Below are 10404 nucleotides of genomic sequence, written 5' to 3'. Positions count from 1 at the left end.
CTGACCACACACAGACATCCAACAATGGTTATTATAGTTAACTAAAACTAAACTAAAATACAAGTACACAGGAAACATCTTTAGTTTTGGTCTTTTCAAGTGGGTCAAATTTATCAGCACAACAAACATGAGGAGGCACTGGATGTTTACTGAGACTGGCATGTTGACATGACTGTCAGTGTTGTGTTTGTATTGTGATACCTGTTGAGATCCCCTGACTGTATAATAATGTTCCTAAAACCAAAACTGAAACAAATACAAACTAAACATATCAAACTGAAACAAACAAACCCACTCTAACTGAAACTAAACTGAACTGAAAACAAAAATTAAACACTAATGAAAAATACAAAACTGTAATAACGCTGCATCCAACACACTGGAAAAGGACTCAATTCATGACACGTGTAATCTGCTGGTCGTATTTAAAACTTAAAACGTTCACACAATTTGTCGTCCATGCTGCAGGCTGCTGAAGCAGTGCCTTACAAATCTGCCTTGTTCATTTCTGCGCTATGATTAGTATCTCTCTTTTTCTCTAATCTTTATCCAACACTCACAAGATCAGTAAATCTTGTCTTTGGAACAGGTTAACGAGAACATCTCTTCCATATAACACGGCAGATAAGACAACAACATAAAACAGGATGACATTTTGATGTAAATACGTTAATTTTATTTACAAATCAATTTTACAGACACTGCTGGAAACACAGAAAGCACAAAATGAAGGGCTACAGATAACAGCTTCAGTGGGGGGAACAAACCAAGGGAAGAGCGGGGAGGAATGAGGGGTGAGCCGCAGAGAAAACGCTTCAGTCGTGATACATTTTGAAGATACAGCTTTTGATGACGCCCATGTATCTGTCCCACACAACCTGGTGTCTGAGGGGCAGAAAACAGACAGAAAGAGAGTAAACTGTGAGTAAACGCAGCAGAGAGGTAGAGCAAGTCTCATGAGAAACTGTAATTGTGAAATCTGGGTGAAGAGAGTAAATGAGGCAATCTTTGTCCACTCAGGGTAATGGGGAGGGCGGGGGGTCTATGTTTCTCTTTATGAATATCTCTTTGTTAAGCATGTCGTGGTGCAGGGCTGTGTAAACCCTTAACTACATTCCAGAGTGTTTGCATGAGAAACAAGGTAACTACAGTTTAAGAAATCATGGGCGAGATAGGGTGACACCCACTGGCAGAACAGAGACGTCAATATTAGAGAGGATTGTAACATACAACTTAAAGCATGAGCAGCCTCAGCAAAGGGGGAAGTAATATTCGGTTTTTGGTTAGTTTTCTCAAAGAGCTCAGCGACATCCTGAGTGTATTTTTAGCCTGGGTCGGCCCCCTGGAGAATGATAACCCCGGCATGGTTGGAGCCGCGCTCTACCTGATAAGCTGTACAGAATAAAAAGCACATTAACTCACTTGAATGTGTCGAGTATGTGTGCAGAGTTGCTGTAGTGAGTGAGGTAGAGCCTCATGTCCGCAGCTGTCCATCGGTCTGAGCGACACGGCTCAATAAACTGGGGGAGAAAAAGGAGGGGAGGAGACGTTACATCACACCGTCTCAAAGGCAGACTTTAAAACTGGCCTCTGAAAAACGGGTTGAGTGATTCGTCTTTGGCTCGAAACACTTGAAAAGATAGACATTTTGTAGGAATACGCACCTTCTCCACAAGATCAATGAAGAAATCTCTGACATCTTTTGTGTTGGTTAACTTTGCAGCGATGTTGACGAGGCCTCTGGAAAGATTCTACAAGAAAAAGAAGAGTTACAGTTAAAGAAAACTACTATTCCTTTTTATTGTAGACGTCACTGACTGATTGCATTGTGGATATTACGTGTGTGTGTAACATTTCTCACCTTGAAATTAGCCTCCATCTCATTAAAAGCTTTGGTCTTCCCTCTGAGAGCTGTACAGACCAGACTGAACAGAAAGGAGAGAATGGAAAAAGATAAATTGCTAATAAGAGCGTGGATAAAACTGTAATTAAAAAACAGTAAGAAAATGTATTTAATCAGCAAAAATGTGCAGGTTTTTCTGTGTTCCTGTTACCTTTTGTGTTGATCCAGCAGATCTTTGTCAGTGATTAAAACCTTCAGTTCTTTCAGCTCTTGTAAAAACTCTTTATCGAGATCCACATCCATGTCCTCCACCATGGTATCTACAAAGAAAACTCCAGTCAGACACCATCAAATCACTTCAGAGATTTTCCTCATAATTATTATCACTGCTTATTCTTTTCCCTGCAGTTAATATCTGCCTAACATAATTAAACATTTCTACTTTACTAATTGGTGACTACACTTTAAATTAATGGTCATTCTAATGAGAATCTGCAGACCTGAAGGACCTCTGTGCAGGAGGCACTGCTCTATATGTTCCTTATTCATAATAACCAGTGACTTTAGTGGTATCTATTTTTTCCATACCTTCATACCTCCTTTACGTTTCACCAAGATACATGATATATGTCTGTATTTGTAAAAAAAAAAAAAAAAAAAAAAAATATATATATATATATATATATATATATATATGTATATGTATGTGTGCATGTATGACACTGTTTAGCCTACAAAGCTGTGTGTGTTTCTAATATGCAGTTAGCCTATTCAGGCAAGTCTCTCTGGATTTAAATACTTAAGGCTCATAGAATAATGAAAGGAGGACCTGATGACACTTGGTGCCATAGCAGATAGTGAGACATCCATGGGCTGAACGGAGATGATGTGTGACTGCACACAGTGTAATCCATGTTGGCTGGCTCACCTTTATCACCTGGACTAAACCCGAAATACTTCCAAACAGGAGCAGAGACATTTTTCTTTTTTATTAGTCTTGTTGCATTATCCCCACCACTCACAGTCGTACAGTCACAAGCTGTAACTGTAGTTGAGTTAAAGGTTAGTTAGCACTGCGTATTGGACAGTGAGAGCCTTTGTGTCCACTGAGAGAAAAAAGATGAATGGAAAACTGTATTTCCTGTCTGAAAGTGTAAATGCTGCACAGTGTGTGACATTAGCAATACAGTTCACTGAAGACAAATCCATCTCAAGAGCATTTTCACTGTGATTACACTACCTGATCAGCAAACTAGTAAGTAGTAGGGCATACATCACCATGTCTGGTTCTTATGTGAAGAATTTCTTTTTAGCCCATTTTATGTTTAGTCTAAGCTATAATCTCTTTTTTTATTGCTCTTGGATTTAACACCAGTGTTTAATCACTCTGTAAGTCTCAAACTAAGACACATTAGCATAGTTTCACATGACTAATATATCTGTTATATAACTGATTTAAATGTTATACATGTCCCTTAAATCTCAGATAAAAATGGCAGCCAACGGCCAAAGGAAACAAGACAAACTGCTCACCAACAGCCCCGACGGTCCAGTTGCTGATAAGCTGCCCGGCACAGAAAGCAAAGTCCTGAAATGTGAGATATTGCAGCTTTCTTTTCCCTGTCTCAAAGCGATTGTTGGCAAAGAAAACAATGGCGGCATAATCCCTGAAATAAGCAGAGGAGGCATTATAGGGGCTAAAACAACAAGACAAGACAATCAGAAAGAAATTCATGTTTTCACTTGTTTAAATATCCTGAATGCCGCCTTTTCAGGTGTGGTTATGTTAGAGTTAGCCAAAAATGCAAACCCATGTAATGAGTCATCATAAAAACTACAACGAAACAGATTAGAAGCAATACCAGTGTATTAGAAAACAGACCTGAGGCAGGGAGCCTTGTACTCCACTCCTCAAACTGATTACCTTGCAAGCTTGTCAGAAAGAAGAAAGTGCTGACGTATGTTCTCCACCAGGGGTCCCTTCAGCTCTTCCACAACTTTGAAAACACGTTTGAAGTTGTCAAACTGAAATTGAACACATGATACAGGCAATGCACTAAAATTACAACATGACTTATATAAAACCTGCACAAAAAATATCAGACAATAAAAGGTGTTTCTCTAAATCGTTAAAGGAGCAGTGTGAAAGATTTAGGGAGATTTAGTGGCGTCTAGTGGTGAGGATTGCAGATGTCAACCAGCTGAAACTTAGAATTCCTTCAGTGTTTTTGTTCAGAAAGTTTTTACCGGGAGCTGAATTATCGAAATAAACAAACCTGGTGGTTAACATTGATAAAAACACAGTGACAAGAGTAAAGCTGTTTCGCATGACAAATCAGCATTTCTCCAACACTGTCTGGCACATTGGAGACGGGCCGCTAGCTTAGCACCTGCTAATATGTGCTCATCCTTTTTCTCTGATAACTTAAGATCCAGACATTCACAAGGTTTTTACCAGAAGCCGAATTATCTGCAGAGGTCTTTTCCTCTCCAAAATAAACGACCCAGGTGATTTAAACCTGTAAAAACACTAAATAAAGCAGTGTTTTCTGATGCTGCTTGTCACAGAGGGGTTTCTAACTACAGTGGTCAATGCGAAAACACAAAAACACAAAAACAGGAATGGCCCTATCTCGAGCCAGTATCTGGTTCATCTGTTCTGGGCCACTGTAGAAACATAGCAATCTCCATGAGCAAGAACCTGCTCCCTATGTAGATATAAACATCTCATTCTTCATAGCAAAAACACAACAATTCTTATTTTCAGGTGATTATACTAAAGAAAACATACGTATTACTTTTTATTCCATAGCTGCCAATATATCCAACTAAATCCTACACACACACACAAAAAAATAAATAAAATCTTATTACTGAAACCCAAATCAATGTTAAATTAAAGTTAGTTTATTTATCATCACATAGCCAGTACAAAACTAAAAGCCAGATTAGGGTGAGATAATGTGGTGGTGAGATCTATTACTATAATAGAGTGATTGTTTCATTTGAACAGCTTTCAGGAGTCTGAGGAGGTGGAAATCACTATCCTTAATTTTACAATTAAAAGAAGAAACAGTGAAGAAAAGTGAGAAAAATACAACATCATTTGTGACCAGTAACAAATCAGGGAGCACTGATCATTTTAAAACTGATAATACACATAAACAGTCACTGTGCTGCTCAGAGGGCTCCTACCTGTCGTCTGCAGCTCTTTAGCGTCACACCTGTCTTGGCACTAATATCATCCAAGTCTTTCTTGGTTCCTTTGGAGAGCTTCTTCCCCAGGACCTCACGGACAAATGCGTCATCGAAGGCATAGTATCTAAAGAAGGAAACATGGAGGTAAAAGCAGCAACGACATCAGATAACTGAAGGAGAATTAATGAGAGCATCATCACTGCACCTCTCTATGAGCATGGCTTGTCGATGAGGTGGGATCTGGAACAGTAGCTGGTTGGCTAGTTTGGATGGGCTGTGCAGCAGACGTTCACACATCTGGAAGGTCCTGTACTGGTCCATGGTGTCACTCAGCAGAACATCTGCACTCGCCTCATACTCCTCCAGCACTCCTCCTTCCATTCGTACCCTCACTGCATCATTCACTGTTGGATAAATCAAGACAAGCTTGGTGTGCCAGTCGTGGCTGCAGTGTAATAACCTGTATGAAATTTCCCATATTCTGCTTGTATTCAGGTCATACTTGTATTTTGAAAGCACACAAGATTGACATACTTTAATGTTAAAAAAAAAACACATTATTTTTCTCATACTGTCCGCCTGAATACATCTGTAATCACGCTCTGTCTGATACGCTCCGTTCCTCTATATAGGCTGTTTCACTAAAATTAAATTGCTAGGCAACAGCTTGTGTCCATGTTTGCTTCCTGTCAGCTGATGTTATTCACATACTTTGCAAAACATTTCAACAAGAAATACAAGAGGTATACTTAACATTGGCTTTCTTCTAATGTGTAGGGTGTAGATGTAAATGCTGCGATTTATGTGCAGCTCATTATTAAGATTCACTGTGCATTTTCAATCCTATCACATTTAGTGCACTTAGTTCCCAAACTTTCTGCTTGTAACACAGTGTCTATCCACAATCCCTTGACACTGGTGAGATCTATTACTATAATAGAGTGATTGTTTCATTTGAACAGCTTTCAGGAGTCTGAGGAGGTGGAAATCACTATCCTTAATTTTACAATTAAAAGAAGAAACAGTGAAGAAAAGTGAGAAAAATACAACATCATTTGTGTGGCAGCAATTTCTCTTCTTTGTTTCCAATCTTTTTATTCAACCTCCTTCATCCCCTGGCCCCTAGATTGGGAACCACTGCATTTTAATTTAGACTGTAACCAAACTCCTGTGAAAAAACAATAAATAAACAAACACATTGTGTGCATCTTTGCATGGTACCTCTAACAACCCAGGACTCTCTAAAAGCACCCCTACTCATCAGTGTGTCCACAGTCCTGGTAAACTGTTACCACATTAGTCTGTGGTGGGACTCGTACCTGTGTAGCCATCCAACCAGAGCTGGTACACCTCCTCATCCATGATAGTGGTGTTACCCACGAACACATCCAGCTCCACTGCCATCTGCGTGGAGGCAAACAAGTACAAGCACATGGATCAGGAGATGTTTAGCATTTGATTAGCTGAAGTAGCCATCAACAATCAGATGTCAGATTAGCTCAGCGCCGTTAACAGCGCCAAACACACATCATACCTTGTTTTCTGGGTGTTGCTCCACCTGGTTTAAAGCACGAAGCTACGATAAATACTGAAATACAAAGTATACCGCTAAATTCTAATTGTTAAACTTAGAGCTTCTTTCCATGGCGTCATAACTGGCTACCTTCCTCCATTGCAGGCTAGCATCTTATGCTAGCTACGTCACAAAGTTAGCACCGTTAGCTGCGATTAAACTGACAACCAGACAACAAAACGGTAGACTAACACCAAATTAACATGGCGGCATTATCGAGTAATTAACGGACGTTGTTTAAAACACGAACATCTGCTAAAGTGTAGCCTGACTGTATTGCTATAGGCGCTAAGGTGCTAAGTGTCAACAACAGCAGTCACGCTACACGAATTTCCGGTTTTGTTACGTCAGAGGAAAAGCTCTGTACATGCACTGGAATATCAAATGTTTCTTTAGTTATCTTCTCAAAACAAAACAACACTTATTTTAATGAAAACGAATTTATTTCTTCATTATTATTATTTTAAATAATAGGTTACGAGTACCTCTGGCTATGCTGAACTTTAGTTATTTAATGTTTGCTGGTATAATGTCCCTGAACATCTGACAACAGGGTATCATAGGTTTTATATTGACTTATTATATTGTTTGAGTGCAGATCAAAAGGAAGTGTTCTCACATACATCACATGCAGTACCAATAAAAGCCACTGTGTGTAGTCAGCCAAAACCTGCATGTTCAATTTTTAAATCATAATTACCACATTGTCTATTACTCATAATATGTATTGAACTTTTTTTGATGCACTTTATTTATTGATATTTTTTTACACAAATAGACAGTAGCTTTAAAACAAATGTACTAGTAGTGCAGAAGGGAAAAAAACAAACAAATTAAAAAATATAATAGCTAGAACCTACACATAAAACAGCATCTTGGTCATATTTCACTTATTACAGTAAGCAATACTCTCGCCCTCAAAGTCAGAGAAAAGATATGGTTTTTAAAAAAATTAAAAAGTTGGTAAAATTAAGTGGGATATTATTCAGGGATAGCTGGAAAGGTAACTTTGCGAAATTAAGTTTTTTTAGGATTATGTGTTTACCACAAAATTTTAGTTTTTTGTCAGGTTCACTAGCGTATTTATAGAAATTAGGCTTTTATTCTGAAACCAAATAATAATAATAATAATAATAATAATAATAATAATAATTATTATTATTATTATTATAGGCCATTTATTTTATTTTTATATTGTTTTATCCTTTGGGTTAAAACTAGATTTTTTCCTGACCAGTGAATGTACGAGTGCAGACAGACAAAATTGCATTGAGGACAAATTTAATAAACTGAACACATCAATTTAAGATAAAAGCAGTAATGGGTTGCTGGTTATAATTAGAAATAGCCTAGTGCATCATATTTGCCAGATTGATAGAAATATTGGGGCCTACACTATCGGAAGACCTTGGGTTGTTTTATTACCCCTGTCTTTATTATAGCCTATCTCCCCACTTCTAAACCCAAACCTACAGCTGAGCGTTGATGCCCCATGTTGACATGCTGTATATGTGAGCCGTAAAGTTGGCCCGTGTTTAATCCTATTGGCTAAACCAGAGTCACACCGAGGGCGCATAATACAGGCTGACTCCTGAAGAGGTCATTACAGTTTCCGGCCTGCATATTTCTTACCATCTGTACCTTTGAGTGACAATGCAGAGAGAGGATAATACACCCAACGGACTCCAAAGATGGGATCTACTGTATATGACTTTACAGTGGGCTATAAGTCCTGTCACTCAACACAAATATAGGCTACCATTCCTTTAAAATAAAGCCATCAATGGCCAGATGAAAACTACAATTGACGCTTATATAAAGACTCAAATTACCACATCGCATTTTCAGCCTGATCTCTGCCCTTCCATTTGAGCTCTTATTTTAAAATGTGTCGGATGAGAGATGGGCCTCTGTGTGAGCACCGGGCCCTCATGTGCTCTGCTTGCTGCGTGTACACAATCTGCTCTCTTTTCCTCCGGCGATTAATCTAAATAAATCCCTGCAAATCCCTCTCCTCGCCCTCCCTTTCTGTGTTTCTGCGTGTGTCCTTCAAAATCACAACATAAGGGAAAACGACTCGGTCAACATGTCTTTTTGTCGGATCCCTCGCTGCACATCAACACTCTCGTTTCTAACCCCACATGACACCCTGATTCCACCAGCAGCTCCCCCTTGCACGGTTAACACCCTACATTGTTATGGCCTCAGTGAAACAATAGAGGTGGGACAGAGGGCGGAAGGATGTGGCTGAATGCCTCAGCATAAACCCGTGGAAAAAAAAGCCTGCAGTCACACTTTCCGCCAGAGTTCTTTGAAAAGAAACGGGTCCAACCAGGAGTCAGTCATGACACAACTGCATTGTACTGTACATCTTTCATTGTACCACACCCCAAAGGCGTGTAGGGCCTATTGATGTAGACTGTCTGGTGTTTGGCTAAGGTTTGAGGACAGCAAAGATCTGGTCATATGTCTTTAGTTTTTAAGGATGACATCATTCAAATGAACAGAAACCCCCAGAGGAAGTGGACTCACGCAGGCCTTTCCTACTCATTTCCTCTGCGAGTTGTGCTCATCCGTGTTGTTTTGGTTTCATAGCATGATAAAGGTACAAGTATGTTTTTGAATCCAAATGGGGGCGCACAAGCTCCTCACTGTGGGAACACATGGAGCAGATCCTCACGCACACATCTTGAATGTTTTTCATAATGTAGGCTGAGATGGTCAGAGTCAGCTCAGATGGATCACTGAGCTGCTCGACTCTGTGCTGCCACTGAATATCATTCCATAAGTAGGGCTATGGTATGTAAGAGCCACTGTAAACCTCAAAGGAAACCACAAATATGTCTGATTACTATCTAACCGACGAGCCAAGGCAGCAGTCATCATAAAAAGTGAAACTTCCGGAAAAATCCCTCAAAATAAAAGCACTGTTGTGGAGGAACATCATTGCATTGGATTAAGACGCCATCAATTAAAATGAAAGTTAATGCTTAAATTAAAAATGAATTAGAAGTAAGAACACTTAGTTGTAGTTAAATACAAGGGGCTCTCACTTCTTTCATTAGAGGGGAACTACTCTAATTTTTAAAAATCTGTGTGTTATTCCTACAGTTTAGGAACAAGTAAAAGAAATGGAACCGTTCACATGTAAAGGGTGTCAGAGGAAATCTTATGAGACGCACATTGTCGGCCAAATGGAAGAGTTACATAGCAAATGGGGCTAAATGGTAACAGTAGACACTCTGGCAGCCTATAGATTGGATTAATAGATACTGGTAAGAGTCAACAGCCAAATTGGGGGAGCACTTTTATTTGTTTGTTGTTTATTGGGGTCTTTTTTTCAAATTATCTGTCAATTTTATTTTGTGTTATTCATGAAATTAATTGTGATTGTTCAAGAACTTCTACTCTCAGTTTTAATTTTAATTTTAATTTATTTTATTTTTATTTATTTTATGGGGGGTGCAGGGGTTTGGATAGTGTATACATGTTTGTATTTAATCACTATTTTTTATTTCTGATATAATATTTGCTACCTTGATGAGGGTTTGTGTATGAGTGTTTTTGTTTTGTTTTTCCTTTAATTTGTGCTTTCTTTTTTCATTCTGCTTTGTGTGTTGTTAGTTATTTACCTCAGTTACATGTCACAATGTTATCTCACACCTTGCGAAAAATAATCTTATATAGGCCTATCCCTTAGGTGTAAGACCATCCATAAATACTTGTCAAAATTAACAACTCTTATCGAATACCTAGAGTGGTATAACTCAAATCTGTGATGCCATAGCGT

At 38.8% G+C, this 10404-nt stretch overlaps 1 protein-coding gene across 1 annotated transcript; it reads right to left on the bottom strand.

The window, feature by feature from the left end:
• Positions 1-653: 653 nt before the first annotated feature.
• fibpa (fibroblast growth factor (acidic) intracellular binding protein a) lies at positions 654-6958 on the bottom strand. The gene is made up of 11 exons (XM_033632653.2): positions 6576-6958; positions 6361-6445; positions 5247-5445; positions 5039-5165; positions 3768-3868; positions 3377-3510; positions 2055-2163; positions 1862-1925; positions 1665-1751; positions 1423-1520; positions 654-885 (listed from the first exon to the last, which is right to left on the bottom strand). Exons 2-11 carry the CDS (start codon positions 6443-6445, stop codon positions 816-818), a joined length of 1074 nt encoding a protein of 357 aa, XP_033488544.1. The 5' UTR covers positions 6576-6958; the 3' UTR covers positions 654-815.
• Positions 6959-10404: the final 3446 nt, after the last annotated feature.

This window comes from Epinephelus lanceolatus, chromosome 7 (genome assembly GCF_041903045.1).
Source record: "Epinephelus lanceolatus isolate andai-2023 chromosome 7, ASM4190304v1, whole genome shotgun sequence".
Lineage (NCBI taxonomy): Eukaryota > Metazoa > Chordata > Actinopteri > Perciformes > Serranidae > Epinephelus > Epinephelus lanceolatus.
This window is presented reverse-complemented; position numbering and strand designations above follow the sequence as displayed.

Bases quoted from the DNA above. Each gene is read 5' to 3' on its own strand.
- fibpa (XM_033632653.2), bottom strand. From the start codon at position 6,445: ATGGCAGTGGAGCTGGATGTGTTCGTGGGTAACACCACTATCATGGAT. The intron at 3,511-3,767 runs GTAATCAGTTTG...TGCTTATTTCAG, and splicing joins CTTTCTGACAAGCTTGCAAG to GGATTATGCCGCCATTGTTT. The intron at 2,164-3,376 runs GTGAGCAGTTTG...TTTTCTTTGTAG, and splicing joins CTGGACCGTCGGGGCTGTTG to ATACCATGGTGGAGGACATG.